This window comes from Sceloporus occidentalis, unplaced genomic scaffold, assembly GCF_023333645.1.
Source record: "Sceloporus occidentalis isolate IW3139 unplaced genomic scaffold, rSceOcc1.0.p SCAF_7, whole genome shotgun sequence".
NCBI classification, from domain to species: domain Eukaryota; kingdom Metazoa; phylum Chordata; class Lepidosauria; order Squamata; family Phrynosomatidae; genus Sceloporus; species Sceloporus occidentalis.
The window spans coordinates 58860982-58887380 of record NW_028316987.1 but is presented as its reverse complement, the minus strand read 5'-3'; the positions used below and the strand labels follow the sequence as shown (position 1 = coordinate 58887380).

The following is a 26399-nucleotide window of genomic DNA, read 5'->3' as shown; positions in this document are numbered from 1 at the left end:
TGCTGGGCATTTTTAAAATTATTTTATTTTATTTGTATATCACCCAATAACTGAAGTTTTCTGGAGGTCTCTCAGAAGAAAGCTGAACAGAGCTTTTCTTGCTATGTACAGGCCTCTTGTTTAGTTGGAATCAGGAGTCAGTAGACAACTGTAGTGTGGCAAAACTGTCTCTCATGTCCTGCATTAGTGATTTCATGTGACTGACTGTGCTTCTAAAGGGATAGTTTCTAGTGCTGCTAATCAAAAGATATGACTTATCTTCCTCAATAGATTCTTTGTGGTTAAAAAACAACAACAACACACAGAGAGAACCAAGAAGAGGTAGACAATCATGGGAGGATTACCAATGGAGTATGAGGCTATCTGGATGTCCTATATTATTTTGTGAATGCGTATGTGCAAACCCACAGTAAAAGCATGGTCTGGAAACACCTCATTACAGAGCCAGGGCTAGCAATTTTGTTCCCTGAGGCAAGTTGTACTTACTATGGAGGGTCATGCTGGCATGGCAGGGGGAATGATCTACCTCTGGGTTTTATCCCACATGCCAACCAAGAGGCAGGAGTCAACATTATTTTCAATTTATTCCATTTAGACTCCCCTTCTCCATCAGTTTTATTATCTAACTTTGCTATCAATCTATTTAAGGTTTTTGTTTGTTTTATTTCCATCCCATTCCAGAAATACCAAATAACATGGATTCCCCCCCTGCCGTTCCAGAATGGCCCCTTCACGGTAAGTACAACTTCTCATTCTCAGGATGGCAGGTGGAGCAAGCCACTACTTTTGGGATCTATCCAAGCCCCTCAAATTTAGGTGGGACTTTTTGTAAGTCTGTATCACTGCCTACAGCACCGTTCTCCCAAATGACGCCTGTGCTGACTTATATTTGTCAAATTTGTAATGTTTAATAAATGTATTTGGTTCAGATGCTTAATGTATATCTTGCAAAGATGTTGATACTGCATACACTGTCCTAGTGGCTAGCAAGTTTGTTGCCTTATATCTTCCTCCTTCCTTCCCTTTCTATATGCAGAAGATAACTGGAATGGCAACTGAATTATAATTCAACTAACCCGGAGAGCAGACTGTCTGAGGCAGTCTAGAGCAAGCAGGCCTCATGGACCCAGCTTTGCCTTCCAACACCTCGCTACCCTTCTGCCCCCGTCTTCTGCCACCTCATGCTGCCAAATGGTATGGACAGCCATGTCCTGTAGGGGTCTCAAATTCAGTGTGGCATCTGACTGGCCACTATGGAAAACAGAATGATGAACTAGATGTATCTTTAGATTTTCAGGACCTCTCTTATATTCCACAAACATTTGCCCATAGTTTCACTGAAGGAAAATAAGTTTATTTTCAAAAATGGAGATGGCCTCTCTCTCTCTTCTCCACCTCGTACTTCAGTGTTACATTTCCCTGGCAGGTTTCAGGCCATGCTAGATGCAAATTTATTCCAATAGGATGAAGTCTTTACTGCTAGCCTAGGTGTTATTGCTTCTAACATAGGACCCTTCAAAAATAACACTTCTGGACCCTGAGTCAGGAGCATTGCCCCTGATTGAAGAACAACAAGAGTTCCCTGAGAGTACAGAAGTTGGCTATTCCTGAATCACTGTAAGAAGTCACATCATAAATGACTACACACCCTCAGTGAAAGGTGCAGTGTTACTTTAGAAACAGCCGAGAGGCAAAAGGACTGCACAGCTAAGCAGAGCTGTAAAAAAATCTGTGGATGTTGAAAGTGAGAGGAATGAGTCATAAGCACATGAGCTGGAAAAGAAAGAGAGCTGAAGACACAAAATCATGCATCTCTTCTTAATGCCATCACATGATGAGCCCCAAGGCTTTAATTTAATCAGAGGGGAGGAGGCCAGGAGAGGAAAAATTATATCCACTTCTACTCTGAAGAACTTTCAAGAAGAAGCAAATTAACCTGTGCAGGTTCTGTGGTCTCAGAGTCCAGTTAAGATGAAGTGGACTTTCCTCATCTTCCCTCTTGGATACCTGTTGATCGCTGAAGGCGTCCTACCTGCTGTGGCCACCAAACGTGAGTTCCTTACTGTGTGTCCCCTCAGGAAAACCAGCCCTAGCATTGCCATCATTGATCAGGAGTTGAGAAGGAAATGCACTGCACTAGGGCCCTTTCAAACAGACTGACCTAAAGACATCAGCAGATGAAGCTGATGTATGCAAATAAAACTCTGGCTAAATGCACAGGTGCAGGGATTGGTTTGAAGAGCTCTTGCAGAAAAGAGTTATATGATAGCGCTTGTAATTTCTTTTGCTCTTAGTAGATCTGGGCTGCAGTCTTATAGGCATTTATGTAGACGTAAATGCACAAAAAGCTTAGTGGGCCTTACCTCTGAGTTGGGGTTGGTAGCTATTGGGGAGGGGCCATTCTGACCCCTCCAATTAAATTTTCCTTCATTCCCCAAATTTCTAACATTGCAGAGAATGTTCATACCTGGAACTCTTTAGTTTCTTGTGTTTGCATTCCCCTGATAATTTTGTCTGTTCCTTTTCACTGGATTCCTAAATAGTCTTTCTAAATGTGAACTGGCATTTTAAGCTAATGCAATGCTAGAAATATGGGGAATAAAGGTAAATTAAATGGAGGCAGAATGCTTATTTTGGGGAGCAATGCCCTCATTTTGCCCCACTGTAGCTAAACTCGCTGCTCTGAGGGGATATATACAATATTATATCTATACAGGTTGCACTTTAACATAATACTCTGTCACCAGTCATAGGACCTTATTGGATCCATTTTTTCTCCCGTTATGGGCATGGGAAGGGAATGTTCGGGGCCGTGCGAGTCTGAGAAAAAACGCATTTTACTGCACCTCAAAGTGTCCTCAAAATGGCCCTATTCTGTCACCCAGCACCAAGCCTTTCCCATTCAGGACTGAGGCGCATCTTCCGACCAAAGCAAAGGATGCGCCTCAGTCCTGAATGGGAATGGTTTGGTGCCGGGCGATGGAATGGGGCCATTTTGAGGACACTTTGAGGTGCAGTGAAATGCGTTTTTTCTCAGATTCGTGCAGCCCTGAGTGGCCCCTTCCCGTGCCCATAATGGGGTCCAATAAGGTTCATAGTAATTCTGGGTAATGGGTTAATTTTCTTTTCCCTTCTTATGCTTCTCTATGGGGGATTATTTTCAGCACAAATGATTCTGAGTGCTGAAGAAGGTGTAGCGGGTAGTTTTCTTGGGTCAATTACCATGAAATACAGGTGTGTGAACTGTGTAAATGTGATATGCAAATAGTCTGACTTCTGAAGCTATAGTTTCTAGGCTTCCTCAGACTTCATTGTATGGGATTTGTAGTGGCACCTGCAATGGCTGCAAAGCTAAAATATAGCAGGAATGAGACTAGAGTTTGGGAAACCTACCTTTTTGCTGACTGGGGGATGTTAGAAATTGTTATGCAACAACAACAACAACAATAATGGTTCCAATTGCAGTGGAGATTTCCATTATAGTCACTGCTTCCATCTCCCTTTTAGGAAGAGAGGCATATCTACACTGAGGAATCATGGCAATTTGATGCTATTTTAACTGTCATGGCTCCATATGATGGAAGACTAAATACCTCATGAATCTATAAATCTCAGGATGAAATGGCAGAGAGGCTGCACCAATTGCCCATTCCAAGCTCCCCCACATCTCCTGTGGAGTTTGGGATGCATATTTCTCTGGGCAAACACATATTTAGAAATCTGCAGGTAAAGGCACATGGTGGAGCACTATCTGAAGTACAGAAATGACAAGTAGAGCAGGGATTTTTTTACCTGGGGTTCATAGACCTACAGGAAGGAGTACATGGCCTGGGTGCAAAAAATATATATATATAATCTCTCACATATTATGTTCATTGTCTTTTTTTGTTTGTTTGTTTTTCTTGAGCAATCTATGTGAAGGAAATCAGTTTCCAAATGTAGTTGGCCTTCCATATCCACAGATTCTACATCTTTGGATTCATGGCTTGAAAATATTTTTTAAAAAAATATTCCAAAAAGCAAACCTTTATTTTACCATTTTACACTTGTCCCTCCATATTCGCTAGGGTTAGGGGCACAAGACCCCCATGAATATGGAAAAGCCGCAAATAACAAAAACACCATTTTTTTACCTGAGAGGACACTGCTCTAGGAATCTCTAGGTCCTCCAGTGCAACTCTGTGGTCAAAGTCCGACAGACACTGACCATAGAACTGCACTGGAGGAGCTACAAATGCCGAGTATTCTCTCTAGGAATCTCTAGGTCTTTCAGTGCATCTTTTAGTTAAATTTGACCATAGAGTTGCACTGGAGGACTTAGATATTCCTAGAGAGAACATATTAATCAAATCCGTGAATAATCAATTCCGCAAATATCAAAGCCACAAATATGACTGTATATAGATTTTCGGACCCACAGGTGGTACAGTAACCAAACCTCAGAGGATACCAAGGGACCACAGTACAATAAAATGAACTGTATGCAAAGTATTGTTGTTTATATGTTTATGGGGGAGCCAGCATGATGTAGTGCTTTGAGTGTTGGAGTAGGATACAGGCAGACCAGGGTTTGAATCCCCACTTGGCCTAAGATTCATTCTCCTCAGTCTGAGAAAAGGGGCCAAGCCTTTAATGTAGGAACTGAAAGTAACACTGGTTTTCATAGTACTTTTCATCCAGAGACAAATAAAAGTTCTAGGGAGTCTGGATTGGGACCTTGGTGGAAAAAAATGTGTGTGTGTTTTTAAGATCTTTTCAAACCCTCCATGGTCTCAAAATGCTGCAATGGGGAAAGTGTGTCCCACTAGTATGGGCTGAGAGCTGCTGTGGCTGCTTTTAAGAAAGAAAAATTAAATACATATGGGCTAACTGTGTGCTGAATATTGAATTTGGTTTGGCCCTTGGATGTGCAGAATGAATGTACATAAGAGTCTTAAAATTATTCAAGGGTCACTCTTGAGGATTTACCAGATGTAGTTCAGGGACTTCTGTCTCCCTGAGCTAAGACTAGGACTCCCAGGGTGGAAACAGCTCCTGTACCTTTCATGGTTGTGCAGAAGAGGGAATTGCAAGAGGTGTTTGTTTGTTTGTTTGTTTTGTATGGCAGTTTCTCCCAGAGTGGGAACTGACATGGGTTCAAAAGAAAGTCAGTTAAAAAACCTTAATAGTAAAATGTTAAAAACAATTAAAATTCACACATCAAACTGTATAAAATAATTTAAAAGACATACAAAAAGTTTTTTTTCAAACCGACATCCCAGTAAGAAGCTCCTTTCCTTACTCATTAAAAGCCTGCTTAAACAACAAGATCTTTGTCTGGCGGCAAAAGGCAAGCAGGGAGGGAGCCAGCTTAGTATCCCATGGAAAGGCATTCCAGAGGGTGGGAGCAGCCACTGAGAAGACTCTCTCTCATGTCCTCACAAAGTGAGCCTGTGATGGCGGTGGGACTGAGAGAAAGCCTTCTCCTAATGATCTTAAAACGCTGGCAGGCTCATATGGGGAGACACAGTCTGTGTTGCATATCTACCTAGTTACATGACAAGTAACACCTGACAAAAATCCCTCTTCTACACAACCACTAAAGGTACAGGAGACATCTCCAGTTTTCACTCTGCCAACCCTAGCTTAAGGCTATGCCCCAGAACACAAAGAGTTCATTAGTTTTCTGTTTCTTTCACATAGTCAGCCCTATGAATGTGGAAAAAACAGCAACAGATCCACCCTACTCCATTTGAGTCTGTGGAGATTATCACACAGAGACCAGATGGGGACAGGATTGCTCCCTCGTCCTTATCCCATCATTAACCCAATAGTGCGAAAGGCTTCCTAATCGTAGCACTGATCCCGCCATTAACCAGTCATTATAGGGGCATTGCAATAACATGGACTTCCATTAATGCAAAATACCAGCCAATGTCTCTTTAATGATGGGCTAATGATAGGTTAATGATGGATTAATGACAAGATCTGCACAACATCATCTGAAAGTCTTTTGTATGATCATTGTCAATCGTGCTTTTAGCTGGGTTAACAACGGGATCTATGAAACATCATCTGAAAGTCCTTACCGCAATTGCGTGGGAAGGATGGGACAGGAATGGGACAAGGATGGGATAACCAGGGAGTCACTGCTCCCACACTTTGGAACTCCCTTGCTGGAAAGGCCAGGATGGTCCCATTCTTGCTCTCCTACTGTCAGCAAGTCAAAACCTTTTTATGTTGTCAGGCTGTTGTGGAGTCACTGGGCAGACTTAGTTTCCTGACAGCAAATCTCAGTTCAGGCTGACTGTGAGAGACAGGGTCCCGGGGGAGGAGTAAATATAAAAGGAAGGAGTGAGTGACTGAGAAGTCAGTCAAGTTGAGTTAAGGGAATAAGGTTGAGATGAGTCCAAGAGAGTTCTGCTCAGGGGAGTTCAATGCAGAGCAGTTGAAGGGGAGTTGAGGGGGGATTTAACAGAGGTGAAGAGAGTTGAAAGGAGTTGAAGGAAATTGAGTTGAGAGAAGGATACTGAATGGCAGAGAAAGTGTATTGGAGATTGTGAAGAGGAAATTGTGAAATACCTGCTGTAATATTTATGTAACTATGGGGCTGGACAGATTGCCAGAAAGGGGCAGTGAGACGCCACCCCTTTCTGCCCTGGATGGAGACCACGGCAACCAAACGCTGCAGCCTCTGGGAGGCCTAAAAAGAGCCTGCTCCCCGACGGGCTCTTTTTAGGCCATGTGAAGGGTGCCATTGGTGCACTCGCACACCATGATGACATGAGCACAGCGCTGTTTGGGCGCTGCGCCGCACAGACGTCATCATTGTGCGCACCATATGGATGGGGGTGCGTCATGGTGACGGCCAGGGTGCGTGGTAGGGTTGCTGAGCATGTAAAAGCTCAGCCCCCGCGCAACCCTAGTTTGGGCCCAGGCCAGCGCAAAGCGCCCATCTGTACAAGCCCTATACCACCTTGGAACTATTCTAAGTTATATTCTTGTTAAATGTTATTCAATAAAGTCAATGTTTATCTGTTATAATGAAAGTCTTTGCCTGTGCGAATTCTAAACCATATAAGCACATAAACATGTGCTACCGCATGATATTGGCTTTCAGAAACTGACTGGGGTGGAGTTTTAATGCTGTGCAGTTTTATTTCTAAGCTTTGTATAGTTCCTATTTTTTAATGTTTAACATTTTAACCTTATAAATAGTTTAAATAGTTTTAAAATAACTCCTATGTTTATACTTTTACTAATGACTTTGTGTAGTTTTTAATTTGTATTGTTTTTAAATATATTGTTAGTTGCCTTGAGTCCCATTATTGAGAGATAGGTGGGATATAAATTGAGATGATGATGATGATGATGATGCAACTTACCTATCTAGATAAATAAAATGTGCATAAAGTTGCAGCATAGGGTTGCAAAGTCCAAGTTTGCTCGAGAGTGTCACTCTCAAAGCCTTTTTATCTAGGCAGGGCTTCAGTTTTTAACTTGTTGCAGCAGATGGAGCATTTCTATGTTTTATTATGTTTTAAACAAGTTTTTAAACCGGTTTTTAACTGGTATTTTTAGAAACAATATTGTGGTTAATTTTTTAACTTTTGTATTAATGGGTTACTGTTGTTGTTCTGTTATACTTTCTTTGAATTCTGTGTTGAGAGAAAGGCAAGATATATATTGATTTAAGAAATAAAATATAGCCAGGTGATTAAAGAGGAATAAAACTGCAAAACTGCAAAACCTACCCCTCCCCAACTTCTCTTAACCCTTTAAATGGGCTGGGCAAACTATGCCTCTTGAGATGTCGCTGGACTATAAATCCCAGCACCCCTAATCAGCATAGTCAATGGTGAGAGATGATGGAAGTTGTTGGCCAGCCCTGTCTGAAGAGCTACATGTTACTTAACTAAAACTTAAGGTGGAGATCAGATGCTGAACTACATTAGTTATTACTGATACAGGATGAAAGCAGGGAGGTATGATGATCATGCTAGATAAAACAGTGGTGTAAATGGTTATAATATGTGCATTGCATACATTTGGAACTGGCAGCCCCTCCTAACCTTATTGGTCATAGCTGTACTGGGTGTTTTGATGCATGCTGTTTCTCTTCATCTGCTAGTAATTTATGTTTGTTTTGACTCATGTTTTGGGATTTTTTTAAAGTGCTGTTCTTTTATAATAGGGAAGGAGATCTAAAATCTCGCTTTGGCATCTTTCTCTTGTTGCTGAGGGTGACACAACATTGGCTTTATAATGCGCTCTGAATTTTGATAAAATAAGCACATGTTTTTAAAAAGGAATGTAGGCATTCATCCAATGTGTCAGGTGGGGTGATTAACAGCTTCACTGTTCAAAGTGACCTTTGGGGCTGCCAGTAAATACAGAAAGTCAGAAATCCTATGACTTGACTCTATGAATTTAAAAGTAATGACTTCTATAGTCTTTTTGTTTGTTTGTTTTTGCTTTGTTTTTTAAAGATCACATAGGGAAACCAACAAAATCTTCTTTCCCAATGAAGTAGTTCAGAAATGGACTGGAGCAGAGAGCTGAGACTTGAGATATTGATGTAGGGAAGTAAAAGAAGTTGGTGGACAAAGAAATCTTAACATTAAATCCTCTATTTCTACAACAACAACAAAACACCCTTCCTCCTATCCTTTTCTCCTGCATGGAAGGATCAGCATGTGACAGAAACAAATGATAGTTTCCAGGTTTGCCTTCCAATTAGGCAAATGGAGGCAACAGCAGATTTGGCATATCATGCAAGAACACTGAGCTGATATTTGATTTGTTTATGTTATATTTATTCTGGCAGAGAAGGAGGAAGGTTTTTGTTGGAATCTTCAATCTTGTGTCTCAGAATAAATTGGTTGGCCTTGTGTGCTTTGAGCCTTTGATAGGCAGGAGGGGTGTATGCCAATTGCTTTTCCATCTCAGGGAGCAAAAGATCTTGGTTGACCCTGGCGTTTTCCATAAAGACGGGATGTGAAAGGAGAAGGGCTTCTCAACTCTTTCCTTGATTGAGGCAGATGGGAAGGCATGGGACAGAAACACTGGTTTTGATTGGAACTTTTTTGTTGTTTGTTTTGGTACGATTTCCTCTGTATTTACTCCCTCTTCTTGCTCCCGTATTAATCACGTCAAACAGAGGCTCACTTAGGGCAAATATTAGGGCAAATATTCGGAGCGTCATTCAGCAGAATGAATAGGCCTGGTTTTTTGTGGGTTTTTTCGGGCTATGTGGCCATGTTCTAGAAATTTTTTCTTCCTGACGTTTTGCCAGCATCTGTGGCTGGCATCTTCACATGGCCACATCGCCCGAAAAAAACCACAAAAAACCATGGATGCCGGCCATGAAAGCCTTCGACTTCACATTGAACAGGCCTGGAATTATAACCTAAAGCAGGGATGGGGAAAGTGTGAACTGTGGGCCTCATGCAGCCCACCAGATCCAAAAGTGTGACTTCCCAAGCCTCTTGAGCTTGTCCCATAAAAAAGTGAAGAGATCCCTTGATCCTTAAAAGAGTGACTAACACTTCACGTGCCTTGGCATGGGCAAGCCTTTATTTTACTTTGTTATTACATTCCTTTGCATCCTATTTTTGTTTAATTATTGTATATGTATTTGTAGTAGTTCATTTGGGATTGCATTTCCCTGCCTGGGATGTGGAGAAGAAACTTCAGGCACCAAGATAACTTGGCTTGCTTTCAGTACTTGGGTATTTGTGGGTGCTCTTTGTGAAATTTGTTCCTCCACTTCTTGGCCTGTGCAGATTCTATTTATCTGCTACTTCCCCCCATTTTCTCCTTCCCATACAAAGTTCATTCCTACAAGCAAGTGGGGGGGGTGTTGTTCATCGACAGAAAAACTGGAGTAGGACTTTGAGCATATCATATGATTTGGTAGACCTTCTGATTGAAAAGCAACTCTCTGCAGTAAATAAAATTTTAATTAAACTGCTGAGAGGTGAGAATAAGATTACAATCAGTCAGATGTTATCTCATTCCCTTTATCCTCAAAACAACTGTGAGGAAGATTAAGGCGAGTAATAATAACTGGCTCAAGGTTGATGGATTCATCAGGATTGGGATTCCCTAGTCTAAAATCCAACATTAAAGCAAAGTGGGCAAAATGCGGCTCTCCAGGTATTGTTGGACTGCAACTCCTATTAGCTCCAGCCTCCATATTCAATTACAAAGAATGCTGGGAGCTGTAGTCCAACACCCAGAGTCCTCCACTATCCCTGTCCTTGGCCCATCAATTTCTTAGTACCCAAGGCACCGTGGAGCTGTGCCAGCATACTCTTCTCTCCCTTCAAGCCACAGTAACGGCAATATTTCAAAATTATTTAAGTATGTGTTGGAATAAATGTACAGAAGACTTCAGAAACCCTAATCCTGTGTATATTTCAAGGAAATGTTACAGTACAAATCCCAGTATGGATCTAAACTGCCGCTGTATATACATGCTTTCACTAAATTGAACTACAGTATACAGCATTTACTAAATAGACATTCCTTAAATCTCTTGAATATAATTCCATAGCTCCTGTTCAGATATCCTGCTGCAATTGATTTAAAACAGGTAACTGCTATTACTGTATATACTCAAGTATAAGTCTAGGAATTTTAGTTTAAAAACTGACCCCAAAAAACTGAGCCGATTTATTCATGGCTCAATGTACTGTACTTTAACTCTTATATATAAAATAAAGAACTATCACCTGGTGAAAGGTGAGTGTAATCTGTCATGGAAGCGCTGATCTATGACTCTGTTCTCTCATCCATCAAGCCATTAGTGTGATCACAAACAGAGTTTTACCCTCAACTTATACATGGGCCATATAAAAATCCATAATCTTGGTCCCAAAACCTGCCTTGACCTATACATGAGGTTGATTTATAGTCGAGTACATATATGATAATCCAAATTAAATCATGTTAAATGCTTACCAAAAATGCAAAAATCAACAAAGGAGGTACTGGAGAGTGTGAATTTATGGGCTTCTCTATTTATAAGATTCCTTCTGAAGCTTCTGAACATGTCACAGCTAAGAGAAAATATACAAAAATCCCCAAGTTAGACATATGCTTTCTTTATAGTAATAAAACTCTATATTTTTCTGCAGAAAGTTAATTCACTGTGAAGTGTATGCAAAAGCAAACAAAGGGTTTATGATAACACTTTGCATATGGTTAACTTTGCTTTCTAGAATTTCAAGATGTGATGACTCGAGGAAGGGCATTTTCTCACAACGGATACCACAGGAGGCTAAAGGGCTGGTCTTCTGACCACAACAACTGGAATGACAAACTCTACCCTCACTGGGAAGAAGGAGACCGCAGATGGGAAAACTGCTGGAAAGGTACAGCTTCATGTGCATGGGGGGAAAAGTCAATCTATCTTGAGCAAGTGAGGAGCATGCCACTGTATGAGACTGCCAATTATTATTATTATTATTATTATTATTATTATTATTATTATTCCACCTTTTGTCAAGGCGGATTACAGCAAATTTATAATAAAATACAATATAATATAAAATTCACATTTTTAAATAATCCCCTCCCCCAACCATCCTCCCAATTATAAAAATAACAGCTAAAAACAGCAAAACAACAACAGTATAAAAAATTAAGCAACAATATAAATTAAAAATGTTAAGTAAAAGATTAACTAAAATTAAAGATTTGAGGCAAGAGAAGTATCTTTTTCTTGGGGTGGATGGGGATCATCAATATCAATCAGATTCTAGAGGTGAGCAGCCCCTATGAAAACCCTTGTTTAGACTGTTTGCTCATTTGCCTCAGAAATGGTTAACAAATGCTTCATTCACAAATAACAGTAAACCTGGAGTCCTGACTTACTAAACTGTTCTGTAAATCATCATATGCTGGTGTCCACAGCCTTTTCACTCCTTGCCTTCAAGTTAATGGATAAACAAACCAGGCACATATAGGTTAGCAGCATGCCTGAATCTAGCATTAGGGTTTATTGTGCCAAAACAAGCCACGATTCAGAAGCTGAGCAACAAACCCTTTTAAAACAATTGCTCTCTAACACTTTAGCCTGTTCTTTTTCACACAATTTCACTACTGCTGCCAATAGTGTGTGTACATTTTTGCAAACCTTGGGATTTGTCTGAGATTCCTCTCTCTTGGGTGTGCATGGTACAGTTTAGGCTAGATAAGGATCTGATTTTCTGTTAATATAGTCAAATGCTTGTTTTCAGTAGGAGTAGGTTTTCCTTTATTTGCATTAAACAAATTTGTATATAAACTGTATTTGACAGTGGGATCTTATAAGGAAGAGCATAGAATAATACAGTAGGCCCTTGGTATTCACTGGGCTTTGGTTCTAGGACTCTCCATGGATACTCAAATCCCATTAAATACAATGGCACAGTAAAATGGTGTTCCTTATATAAAATGGCAAAATCAGCTTTTTGGAACATATATATATATATATATATATTCCCAAAACTGTGGATGGTTGAATGCCTGAATAAAGAATCTGTACATATGGAAGGCCAGCTGTGGTACTGCAGGCAGAACTATGCTACATCTCTCCTCTCAACAGCCCTTAGACTCACTGTTTAGCTGTTGTAGCCCTTCCCCAGCCATTCCATAACTGGTAGAGAGTGGGGGAATCGGAGAAGCATCTGGCTATGAACCCTTAGCCAGATGTAGAATTATTACATGATCCACTGAGATCCACCAGGATCACCAGGGTCTCAATGAATGATGCAAGCAATCTGCATCTGGCTACAGGAACTTAACCAGAGGCAAGGGGAGGCCTGTAGTGTCTAAATGAGTCCAGGAAGGCTTTGGTCATCACAAGAATGCCAACCTACTCAATGACCAATAAAAATATACACGTGGACTTGCGTAGTCTGCATATACCACTAACTGGATGCCAGCCAGTATGTGTTTATTAAATTATATTGTACTTGAGTTTTTTTGATAGTATAAATTATTTAACACATAATTTTTTAAAAATAAAAAGTCTGTTCCATGTTATAGAGTTGACTGAAAGATGTGAATGACTAGGAGGCATTTTAGAAAGGTATTTTTGTATGTTGCTTGTAGATGTGTTGTGAGGTTAATATAGGTGGAGAAGAACTATTTTGAACTCCTTGGCAGTGAAGTGAAATGTTGATGTAATAAGTAAATCGACACAATCTTAACTCTTGTAGGAGGAAGGGTGGTGGCCAGTTTGACCAGTGACAGCCCAGCACTGGTAGGATCCAATGTGACCTTTAGTGTGACCCTGAAGTTTCCTCGGTGTCAAAGAGAAGATAATGACAGCAATATAGTGTATGACAGAAAATGCATAAATGGTAAGTAACAACTGTCTGGATGCATGTGTGTGTTTTGGGTGGGTGGGTGGGGGAGGCGATACCAGAGATTGCTGGTTTTGCTGGGAGTGTCTTGTGGAATGTGCAACTGATGACATTTCCTGAAATATAATTATTGTGATGGTTGTCTTCAAGCATTTTCTTTGAAAGATATGAATGGAGTTTTTTGGCACTCCAAAGTATCTGAATGCCAAGAGGCACTATAGCTGCTTTGATTCATAGATAACACGTCGTAGAGTCCTGTTCATGTTTCCTCAGAGGTAAGCCCCCCAGGGCCAACCCTAGCATCAGGTAGCTGCCACAGAAGATGATTTTGAGTTTCACAGAAGGGCAGCAAATATTTAGTTACTCAATTTATTATATGCAGTTTTACTGCCAGAGTTGAGATGTGTTTTGAGAATTTTCTGGCATAGGTTCCAAAATAACTTGGTTAGCCTTAAGTGCAATGCACCTTGACTTCACTGATGAGTGTACACCCCATTTGCTGCTCTGTTTGAAGCAACAAAGGTTGGCATCCTGTCCTATATTTATGATGCTGTAAGCCAAACATTATAAACATTACAAGTCATATTTATGGTTATGGCACCTTTGCAGTGACTACAGATGCCCCCCAAAACTAACATTATAAGCCAGGTGGCCACACCAACAAAGGAATTATGGGGTATTGGAGAGTGGGGTGTTGAATGATGATGCATCCAGTCCTCTTCCACCAGTGAGCTGTGGTACAAAAAGCAGTTGCAAAAGAATTCCACAGGAGCTCCATCATCTCAGCTACATCTGTGAAGCTTGTATGGTGTATTTTGTGCATTTTTGGTTGGGCCGATAAAGATATTGCTGTTTTGTGGATTTGGGATGTTACTGTATTTTGCTGTATGTCCATCATTGCTACCCCAGATATCTTTTGTTTCTTTGTTTGCCTTTAGGTTCTTCAGATTATGTCAATCTTCCTGACCAATATGTTTACAACTGGACTGAATGGATTGATAATTGTGGCTGGGAAAATTGCACACACAACAATAGCCACAATGTGTTTCCAGATGGGAGACCTTTCCCCTACCATCATGATTGGAGGAGAAGAAACTTCATCTATGTGTTTCACACTTTTGGTTAGTCCTATAATACATATTGGTTTTCACTTATTTTTATTCCATTATTATTCACTTACTTAGCATTTTCCAAATATTGTAGGATAACATTCTTTACAAGTTTCCTTGTTGCCTACTACTAAGTATTCTGTGATATACATTTGGTGATCATTGTTAATTAATTAATTTAAAGTTTTTGCTGCAGAACTGCTGCTGATGTCGCAGAAGGCCCAAAAGTTACATCTGCCACAAAATTGGACAAGAATGTTACTCTCTCTCACTCTTTTCAGCAAAAATAGAACAGTCCAGAAACTCTTTACTTCACCCACTACAAATAGGTCCAGTGCCATCTAGTGACTAAACTCTGTAAGAATATTATCCACACAGTGAGTTCTGGATTATACTAATGTTTCAGGTGGTACCTGATAAGAGTCAAAGGCTAGCACTGCATAAATGAAGTTTATTCCACTTTAAGAGAGTCAGAGTGGTGCAGTCAGTGGTTTGAATGTTGGACTACAACTCTGGAGACCAGGTTTCCATTCCCAGCTCTGCCATGAAACCCACTACCTGATCTTTGGCAAGTCACACTCTCTCAGCTTCAGGGGAAGGCAATGCCAAGGAAATCCCATGATAAATTTGCCTTAGGGTTGCCATAAGTCAGAAGTGACTGGGTAAGAAAGGCTGGATAGAAATGCAAGGCATTTTGACTTGTTTTTCAATTTTTTTAAATTTATTTATCTAGCATTTTTGGGAAGGACCTTTTGTTTATCTACTTGAAGTGAATAGGTACCAATGTAATCCTTGGAAAGGTAAGAATGTCAAGCCACACCACAAACACTTTCTTCCCTTTCTTCTCATTCTGTAGGCCAGTATTACCAAAAAACAGGAGGGTCTTCAGCTATTGTGTCTATCAACACAACAAATATAACTCTTGGGAAACAAATTATGGAAGTGTCCGTTTACAGAAGAGGCTATCGATCATTTGTACCAGTAACTGCAGCAAGTCTTGTTTATGTGGTAACAGGTGAGTCTAGTTGATATCACAACTCACTTGGATTGTTTACATCAGGGATGCTGGCACACGAACTCACACACAAACATTGATAGAATGTAAGTGGATTGTATGTTGACTAGCCAGGCCAAATTACTTACTTCTGCTGCTGTTTGTTTGGTGCAAAAAAGAAGAAAGACTATGTTCCTGGAAGCATCCAAGAAGTGCATGTCTCCCATTTAAGTATGCTTCCTTATTTTATTAAAAATGTGTGTACGCTGTGTATCTAAACTGGAAATAAACATTCTGTCATTTCCCATTTAAAAATGGTGGAAAATAACTTTTGCTAAGAGTGCAGCCTACAGCAGGTCCCAGGGGACAAAGGCTGACCCTGGAACCTACCAAAGTTGTCTATCTGTTAGGCATGATGTTCAGACTTGAAGGACGTTGGCTCTCTGGTTTCTCTCTTGATGAGACAGAGAAATAACTCATAGGAATTTATCACACGGGAGGGAGCCGGCCAGATCCCGTGCAGAAACAGGATTTAAATCCACAAAAGTGAAATTGTTTTCAGATGCATTGAGCATTAATCCAAAATTAACCCGCACAGAAAGTGGACAAAACCGGCTGCTTTTTTAAAAAAAAAAAACCAGCCAATTTTGTCCACTTTCTGTGTGGGTTAATGTTGGATTAATGCTCAGTGCCCCTGATGTGTCTGAAAACAACCCCACTTTTGTGGGATATTCCTGGAATTTAAATCCAGTTTCTGCACGGGATTTGGATACTTAGCCTCCTGTGTGATTAACTGCATAGTTTATTCTAAGGTTCTTTCTCTGGCTTGTAGGGAGAATAAACCAGAGTGCTGTCTTCTACCCAGGTTTGGACATTATACTAAAGAAACCGTAGTTGATTGTTCCTGTTTTAATTATAGCTTGGGTTGTTGTGACGTCCAGCTGTGTCTAATGTGTCCAAAATATAAACTATGCATGTCCAACCCACAAAATGGAACCAATTTTGTGCACAGCACATTATCACTTCCTTTTCCTGCATAGAAAATCCGATGCCTGCATTAAATTTGGCACAGCAAATATGGGTCTTTTAATGTGGCCTGAAATCAATGTGTATGCTTGATATGACCCTTAATTTTGTTATAACCACAGTGTCTCCACCATAAAGGCAGCATTGTCTTGCATTCATCCTTCTCTCTGGCTTTATTTTATATCCAGATAAAATCCCCTTCTATGTGAACATGTCCCAGAAGAATGACCGCAATGCCTCTGACCATATCTTCATCAAGGATATCCCTATTACATTTGAGGTCAAGATTCATGATCCCAGCCACTACCTCAACCGCTCCATTATTTCATACCACTGGAATTATGGAGATGGCAGTGGTTTGTTTGTTTCCAACAATTCGGTTTCAACACATACCTATAAACTCCCAGGAAATTTCAGTCTTGACTTGTCTGTCCAAGCTCTTATACCTGCCCCTTGCGGACCAGTGACACCTTCACCACCACTACCTACCACCCCAGGTAAGAGCCTGTAATTCAGTGCAAATATTAACAAATTAGTTAAATTAAGTGACTGGTTAACAGAACAACAGCTTTTGGCAGTGTTTAATAGATGGCTTATCAGATTTTAAAAATTACTGCATTCCTATTTCTCCCGTAGGCCTTCTAATATCTTCTATATGATAATACTAGAAGGCAACATTTCTAGCATTCTAGTTAAAACATAAAATGTAATGGCAATAGCTTGTTATTTTTTTTAAACAATGTGTTCTGAGTAAGAGAGTTTACTTTTAGTATGTTATTTCCAAGTTCCAATCTACACAGTAAACTTTAAGGCACTCGTTTTGCCATCCAGCTACAGGTCCACCAAAAGGAGATGTAATCATTTGACATGCCTTTGGTTAACAGTATAAAATATGCAGCACAAAATAGGCATAGTGTCCAAGGAAATATTTCTATATGAGTTTGATATTTATGAGAGGAGAGCAAGAATGCAAGACCTGGAGATATTTCAAATAGATCCTGCTCCTGATACTCAAAATGTTTTGCTACAAGGTCTAACTACATTAACTCTTCCTTTTTCCTTGATTCAGCAATAACTACCCAGCTACCATCTAATATGACTACTCCCACCTCCTACAGCACAACAGAGCTACCAACAGGACAGCTTTCTGCTGAAGGATGTCATGTAACTCGAAATGGACCTTATAAAGCATCACTTTTCATTGTAGGTATGTATCTACAGCAGGATAAAAAGCAGATTGTTTTGTTAAGTACTGTATTAACTTCACTCTATCCTGCAATTGTCCTGTTGTGTGAGGTCTGATTATATCTGAGTAATCCTATGTTATCCCACTTTTCAGCTGTTTAAAAAATTCCCCAGTTTATCTTTCTTCCTCCCGCTCTCTTTCTTTGTCCTAGGAAACCAAGTTGCTGGGGGTTGTGTAGTGCTGGTTCCATGTATCTCTATGCTATGCTAACTGAGTTCAAAGTGTAAAAATTGGTTTGCACTCAATTCAGCAGAGGGAGATAAAAAGAGGGCAGAATCTTGTCCTTCTCAGTTGGTTCAGGAAAAAGCAAACATCTTTCCTAGCTTGTGTTTTTTTTCTCGTTCATGATTTTTGCCATCTTGATCATGTTTTCATGTTGCTTGGCCACACACGTCCCAGTTTTCAATGTGTGAAATGCTTCACTGTGCACTAAAGATGCCGTCTGTAAATCTCCTCTTGCAGAAAGTGTCTCCAAGTGACAAATTTCAGAAGAATAGCCATGTTGTAGCATCAGTAAAGGAACAGTTTATTAGCTGACAACTATCTCCCTCTTCTTCCTTTTTGCAGGCTAGGTTTCCTAAAGCAAAAACTAAGTATAGGTATCAAAGGTTCTCATCCATGAGCAGAAGAAGTTTTTAAAAACAAGAAGAAGAGAATCCTTTCTGCTGGAGGAAGACTTTTCCATCTAATCACATTCCTTGTATACAGAGAAGGGAAACTTTGGCTCCAAATCTATGAAACAATATTTTTGAAATAGTTCACTAAACAAACTCATCAGCAGTGCTGGCCCTAGCATTAGGACAAGTGATGCATCTATTTCATGTGGCAGAGATAACAGCTCACTAACTATTTTCCTGTGTTGGAGGAATCCCCATGACCTGTTTTGCATCCCTAGCAGTGGAAGATACTGCTAACATTCTTGTCAGCCTTCTATATATGGAATTAGAGAACTGACCTCTTGACCTTAGCATCGGTTAGCAAAATATCTTGGGATGGCCCTACTCACCAATAAACTTGGTGGGGCAAAGCTATCAGTCTCACCAGCTTGCCCCAAAGTCATATTTGTTTCCACTTGCCTACAATGTTGTTCTCTTATCCCATTTTGTGACACTTTTGTGGTCAGAGCAATTGATACCACTATTCCTTTTATTCCTTTGTTGGTGCTATTAGTGTTGTATGTGAGTTCAAGCTAGGAAGACCTTCTTGAAATAAGATTGGCTCCCCATTGATTTCAATGGAACTTACATCTAATTCAAGAGTGGTTAAGATGATAAACTAAACATATTGACACACAAATCCAATAGATTGTAGATCATACAGTTAATTCAGCCTAGGATCTTGAGCACTTTATATCAAATGCTGAAGAAATATTAAACTGTTGAATTGCAATCTGTTATTAAATTACAATGGAAAATGATTTATTCCTTTATTTATGGGATTTGTATGCTGCCCCATAAGATAAATTATTTCTGGGTGGCTTCCAGGAAATAAACATAAAAACAGTTTAGATACAAATTAAAACATAATGCCATAAAACAAAAGGCAACATTAAATGTAACAATGAACAATTTTTTTAAAAAGAATGAGGAGTAAAATTTTAATGGTAAATTTATGCTTATAAATGCTTATGAGCCAAAATTTAATATGATGTAATTTATTTGAATAATGTGTTGAGAAAAACATTGGTATGTCTATCCATCATAAAAAAAATGGTGCTTGGATGCTATCTTGGACTACAACTCCCAGAATCCTCCAACTGGCCACTTGCCATGCTGGCTGGAGAAATCTAGGAGCTGTAGCCACAACAAGTAATGTTTCTATGCTATCTAAACCATAAATTAATATTTCTGGGGAGTCATCAGTTCAAGCTAAGGTCCTCCAAAACAATGCACCAGTGTCATTTTCCCTTTTTTATTTTCCTGTCAAAGTTCTTGTCTCAAAAATTCTGACATCTTGTGAAATGGTTTTCTTTTACCAGAGGGGATCCTTGGGGTAAATATTATCCAAATGACGAATGTCCAGGTGGCAGCCACTCAAGTTGAGAACTCCATGGTTGATTTTGTAGTAACCTGTCAAGGGAGGTAGGTTTTTGAAATTAATGCTGACAGTTCTGATTCTCATAAAACTTACAAACTCCGACATATTATAGAAGCTTAAGTTGGTCAGCATCTGGCATCCTGTTAGTGACATATGTATATATACTTCACACTACGCATGTGGAGTGAATTGTTTGCCATTGCACAACAAATCTATTTTGCTAATACAGCAGAGTTTCACATACAACAGTGTCACTCCATGCAGTTGTTCATTGTACACTGTGGCTGTACATTGTGAATTGTCTGTAGTGCAGTCATTGAGCTTTTTGCTCAATGTTCCTATTCTGCATGGGGGTTGTGTAGTGCTGGTTCCATGTATCTCTATGCTATGCTAACGTGATGTTGAATTGTAGCCTATAATTACTGTGTGTTCATCTCATCTTACAGAAGGGGTAACCAAAAGAAGAGAAAATTATACACCTGTAACTGAAAGTCACTAGCATGGGCTGTCAATGTTCATTAATATTACTTACCAATGTAAACATTTTCTGTGGGCAGTCTAATATTAAACAAGAAGGACCTGCTTTCAAAAGTACATCCCCATCTTCTTTCTCAAGTGAAAGTCAGCTCAGATTTGCAACAAGGCACCTGAAGTTACTTTATGCCTTTATTTATGTCCTGCCTTTCTTCCCAATACTGAGACCCAAGACGACTAACAACATTGAAATATTGTCATGGCTCCATACCCTATCCTGTCACATCCACAGTACATGCACATAATAGCTGAGTGATCTTGGGTAAGTCACACACTCAGAGGAAGGCAATGACACTCCCCTCCCCCCTGAAGAAACTTGGCAAGAAAACCCCATGATAGGGTCACCTTAAGTCAGAAAGGACTTGAAGGCACACAACAGTAACAACCACCACAACAATAACAGCAAGAGTTTGGCCACAGAAATGGAGATCATAAGTAAAGCAGAAACTGGTGGAGAAAAAAAAATCATCCCTGTCTGCATTTTGAGAGAAGCTTTTAAGTATCTCTAGAAATTTCAAAATATTTTGCTTACTTATGCAGTGCAACCTGGTTGTTTCCTTTTACACATACATAATGTTAGTTTTTAATAAAAATCTTACGGAAACACATTGAACTGCTCTTCTGTTGCCTAGTGTAGGAACCTACCCCTTTTCTTTCCATGTTATTTATGTTTCTGCTATCAAATTTTCCGATATACTAGTCATACCCACATAGACTTTGTTAAGTAAAGTATACCTGTACATAAGACATTGCGGAAAGAACTTAATGCAGTCCTGCACACAATACCTTTCCACTAGCTACATAATGTCACCCCAAAGGCACCTGGATACAGCTCCTACCCCAGCCCCCAGCCAAAAGTGGGCTATGGGGTGCATTGGGGTGCTGTGTTGTGTAACTGGGGAAACGATCCGCCTTTTCCATCCAGCATATTTTTATAAATAAATGAACTGGCTGCACTGAAACAAAGCTGATGAAAAATACACTCTCTGTCTTTCTTCCCTCCCACTTTCCAGTCTTCCTACAGATGCTTGCACTATGATTGCTGACCCCACGTGCCAGGTTTTACAGAGCGAGGCATGCGATCCTGTGGATATCACTGATGAGTGCCTGCTGACCATCAGAAGAGCTTTCAATGAATCTGGAACCTATTGTGTGAACATCACATTGGGTGATGCTACAAGTCTGGCTCTCACAAGTACTCTGATATCCATCAGTGGAGGTGAGTCCTGTTGAACAATTGCATTCACAGCAGTTATCACCTGAAATGCTTATTATCTTATAAGGAACTACTGGATTTGTAAGTTAAGGCATTCCTGTATGGTAGATAAATAGGCTGCCAAAGGCATATAAGAAAGAAAGCAGTGGTGGGATGATATGATGTGCAAGACCGCAGTCCTCATAGCCATACCCGCAGGGAAAGTCCACAATTCTTACCAACACATCACTTCTTGCAATTTCCATCTCCATCAGGAATAGTCCTTTTGTACAGCTTATGAGCTTTGATTGCTCTTTCAAGTCCAGGGGCCCTTTCACACTACACAATTAATGATTCCATTTTAACTAGCATGGCAACTCTGTATAGAATCCTGGGACCTGTAGCTTAGGGAAAGGTATTTAGAATTCTTAGCCAGAGCCTGCCAACCCAAAAACCCATGATTCTACAGGAAGTTGCCATGGCATAGGATGTTGCCCCAACAATTTTGCACAGGAACTGGAATAGCTCAAAAAACTTCACTGTTGCTGGCGTTTTTCATTCTTTCCTTCCCTTTCTAGATTCTGAGCATAGCAGCTAAGCTCAAAGGGATTAGAGAAACTAAATGGGGGCGGGGGGGGGGGGGAGATGACCTGGGCCTGAATCCTGAGCAGAATATTCATAATATTTTTGGCCTGATCTTCATCAGTAGTAGTATAATGTTTAGATTGATCATTTTGGCTTTGCTACCAGAACAATCCTTAATCAAGTCCACAATTAAAACGTTCACACAGAGACCATCTTCATCATTTTCTTTGGATTCAAGCCTGTCTTTCTCATTAGGGCTCTTTTTGGCTGACTTTTCTGTTATATGCACAAGAAGTTTAACTAGTAACAGACTAACAGAAATCAACTAGGTAGGCTCTCTATTGTTCCTGGGAGAGAAATAATAATAGAATCATAGAGTTAGAAGAGACTACAAGGGCCATCCAGTCCAACTACCTGCCATGCAGAAATACACAATCAAAGCTCTCGCAACAGATGAGCTTCTGCTTAAAACCCTCCAAAGAAGGAGACTTCACTACACTCAAAGGGAACATGTTCCACTGTCGAACAGCTATTACCATCAAGAAGTTCAAATGGAATCTTTTTTCCTGTAGTTTGAATCCATTGCTCGGTGTCCTATTCTCTGGAGCAGCAGAAAACAATATGACACTCTTTCAAATATTTAAACATTAATCTATGGATTCAACCTAGTTTTCGCCATTAGGTTTCTTTTTGGCTTTTTGTTTTGTTTTGTTATACTTATGCCAACAATACATGTGAAAGAATTCTAAGAGTCTTAGTAGACCACAAGCTGAAAATGAGCCAACAGTGTGATGTGACTTTAACCATAGGTAATTATGTAAGTGTAAATACATTTAGGCTACATGTATGATATTGTAATTTAAAGGTATAATTTTAATTTTACTAGTTCTTTATGCCACAACTATTACCGGTACATTCAGCGATATGACTTCAATTCCTGTCGGTCCCAGTGAGCACAGCCAATAGTCAGTAGTAATGGGACTTGTAGTCCTTCAATTTCTAGAGGAATACAGCTCCCCTACTTCTACCGTAAATATTGCTAATGCCTGGAGTAGGGACTTTTCATTATATTTGACATAAACTAAATATTAGGATGTACTTCTGCAATAGATATCTGACTAACTAGACTTGAACACATCTTAATTATTGAGATAAGTTTGGATATTCATTAATGCCACCATTTTTATCTTGTGATTCAAGCTGGAGGATCATTTTCAAGAACAGCAGAAGGAGTTCTGATTGCCTGTGCTTTCTTGGTGGTGGTTGCTGTTTCCTTGACTTTCTTCCTTTACAAGTAAGTGGATGAGCCCAGCTATTAAAATCTCCAGACTCAAAAATTCAAGTATTGACAGTATTTTGCTACTTGAATGTTGCTAAATGAGAAGATAAAAGTGTACTCAGATATGCATTAAAACTGTATATGGTAAATTTAGAAGTAAATATTAATACTACAATTTATATAGGGAGCACAGCACATTTCAAACAGTGGGGAAGTCTATGTGCCTGATTATTCTGTTGTCCAAATGCTAAGTGTAGATAGGAAATTTAGAAGCCTTTATCTTGAAATCAAACTTATCTTGAAATCAGACGGCCCTCTAAATACAAGGCTGAAGGGAGAATTAAACAGAAGGTTTAAAGTGGAAGGCACTTCAAATACAGGTCTGTATCCTATGCACATGGCCACCTCAGTCAGCATACATAATTTTAGTTATCTTGGAGATGTGAAAGATCATTTTGGATCTTTCAAGCCGAATAATCAAATTGTTGAGTAGAATCTGAACAACCCATCCCATGCCCACCCACCCAGGATCTAGCAGAGAAAGAAAAAAGCATATCTGTATTTATTTATGGGATTTATATCCCACCTTTCTTCCAAAATGGGATTCAGAGCAGCTTACAATAATTTAAAAAGATAAAACTAAAACATTAATTACAAAAGTTAAAATAATAATTAAATAATATTAATATTAAAGTATAAGTTTAAAAACAGTATAGTTAAAACCATTTTAAAAAGTGAAAACCATTAAAGCATTAAAACAGCAGATCTCATGACAAAAGTAAAATTCACCCACCACCAAAAGCCTGACTAAATAAAAATGTCTTCAGCTGCCAGTGAAAAGAGAGCAGGGAGGGGGCCAATCTGACCTCCCATGGAAGGGAGTTCCATAGTCTGGGAGCAACCACCGAAAAGGCTCTTTCCCAAGTCCTCACTAACCATGCCTGCAAAGATGGTCAACGGAGAGAAAGCTCTCTCCTGCTGATCTTAGCGTTAGGGCAGGCTTGTATAGGGAGATACAGTCCTTCACATAATCTAGACCCAAGCCAATTGGGGCTTTAAAGGTCAAAACCAGCAGCTTGAATTCTGCCTAAAACAGCAGGTAACCAGCGCAGCTGTTTCAGCATGGGACTCACATGATCTCTGTAGTCTGGCCATAGTATTTGGGACCCACTGATGTTACTACCATAACAATGCACCCTCACAGGAAGACCTTTCAGTAAACTAATTTTGGACATTCCTTCCAGGAGGTATAAAGAATACAAACCCATTGAAAAGAAAAAAGAACAGGAGGCAACAAGCGAAGGACTGAGAGTTTACTTCAACAACGTCAAGGCTGTTCTCTTCCCAGCCAACAATGAACGAGATCCTCTGCTGAAAAGCAAGCCAGGAATCATCTAACTCTTTAGTATAATCTCATATTTGCATACATTTGGTGCTTTATATTGAACTGTATTTCAATGGAAGAATGCTTAATTGTTAAAATAAGGGGGTAGATGGTAAGCTTACTATACATACAGGATAATGGTTTGATTCACTTGTTAAAATGGCATTTTGTGGAGAAATAGAACATTTTACTCTCTTGGATATGCAATAGTATATGAGCTAATAAAAAATTTAAGCTGGGTATTATTGACTGTTTACTAAATGAGTTGCTCCAGTGTATTAACAACTGTGTGTTGGGTGGCAGATAATTTTTGTTGCAAAGATTGCACTTAAGTTTAAATCCTAAAGTTCCCATCGAACTTTTGAAGGAATGACTTCTTCAGAAACTAGATGAGATTCTTGCTGTTAAACTGAGAGTCCTCTAGTCCCAGTGTACTCTGTGGTGCATACCGCTCAGTTTCAATGTGCCAGGTATGAACAGTAGGATATGTGTTGTTCCTATACAAAGGTCTAGCTTCCAAACACTTTTGACTGTCACTTAACTCTGATGGCTTCAAATGGATCGACCATTAAAAACACACAGTTTACTTTCACTTAGTTGAACATCTTTCAGTACAGCACGGCTGTTCTGCTTGCTAAATTCAATACCCCAGAGGCGCACAGAGGAGAAGGGAATCTCTTGTTTGTGGCAAGAGGTGTACTAGGCAGTGTCCATGGCTACAGTTTGCATAAATGTTGGGTTGGAATCAGATGTGCTCAAACAAAATACCTGTACTTTACACACCCGTGGGTCTTCAAACAACAAAGGTCTTCCTTTGAAGAAAATCCTGTGACAAGTTTGCTTTAGGGACACCTTAAATCAGACATGACTCGAAGGCAAACAAGGAAAAATATATGTATAGAAGCACATTTGCCAATAAATTTTAATTTATGGATTGTCCACCCCATGCATCTGTTTGAATTCTTAAAAGTATGCTACAGAATGTGTTTGTGGAACCACTGTGTTATATTAAGCCTACAATCTAATTCACACTAACCTGGAAGTAAGCCTCAATAAAAATCAGTGGGACTTTTTTTTGGAATAGATATTAGTGGGAATGTAAGATGCTGACACTTAGAAAACTATTGCATGGAGTATAGGGACTGGAGTGAAGCAGATCGCTCCCATCTTTATGCGTCCTTATCGTGTTATTGTGTGAAAGATTATCACACACGTCACGCTTATCCTTCATTATCCTGTCAATGAAGTAGAATTGTCCCGTCAGTTTTCATTAACAGAAACTTCCATTATTGAAAAATGACAAGTCAATTCCACTTCATGGACAGGATAATGATGGGGTAAGCGTTATTGTGATCATGCAATAAGGATGGCATAAGGATGGGATATTAACAAAATAAGCACAACATCGTCTGATAATCTTTGTGCGATTGCACGATAAGGATGGGAGCGATCTGCTTCACTCTCACCTTTTTCCCTGTGTGATAATCTCCTGATTATGGGGCTACCTCTCTTGTGAATCAGTACCTCCCTGGTCATATGTGATCTTTACACAAGTGGGATGTCTCCTACGCTTCTGAAGATTTATCCAGGTTTTTTTTTTTTTTTTTTTTTGGACAATGGCATAAAATCCCATTCTGAAGTGCCTTTCCTCTGAAGGAACTAGCTTCTCTTTTCAG

The 26399-nt window shown here is 39.7% G+C and overlaps 1 protein-coding gene across 2 annotated transcripts; it reads left to right on the top strand.

Annotated features, from left to right (window-relative positions):
- Window positions 1-1785: 1785 nt before the first annotated feature.
- GPNMB (glycoprotein nmb) lies at window positions 1786-25620 on the top strand. Of its 2 annotated transcripts, none has more exons than XM_089531352.1 (11): window positions 1786-2050; window positions 11205-11357; window positions 13188-13331; window positions 14273-14455; window positions 15300-15458; window positions 16652-16960; window positions 17533-17670; window positions 19688-19790; window positions 21294-21499; window positions 23261-23354; window positions 24584-25620. In XM_089531352.1, the coding sequence occupies exons 1-11, from the start codon at window positions 1972-1974 to the stop codon at window positions 24735-24737; spliced, it is 1722 nt and encodes a 573-aa protein (XP_089387478.1). In that variant the 5' UTR covers window positions 1786-1971; the 3' UTR covers window positions 24738-25620. The 2 variants fall into 2 exon arrangements, with proteins under 2 accessions (XP_089387478.1, XP_089387480.1); XM_089531354.1 differs by lacking the exon at window positions 1786-2050 and adding an exon at window positions 2944-3011.
- The last annotated feature ends 779 nt before the right edge of the window (window positions 25621-26399 follow it).

Bases quoted from the DNA above. Each gene is read 5' to 3' on its own strand.
- GPNMB (XM_089531352.1), top strand. From the start codon at position 1,972: ATGAAGTGGACTTTCCTCATCTTCCCTCTTGGATACCTGTTGATCGCT. The intron at 15,459-16,651 runs GTGAGTCTAGTT...TTTTATATCCAG, and splicing joins TCTTGTTTATGTGGTAACAG to ATAAAATCCCCTTCTATGTG. The intron at 16,961-17,532 runs GTAAGAGCCTGT...TCCTTGATTCAG, and splicing joins ACCACTACCTACCACCCCAG to CAATAACTACCCAGCTACCA.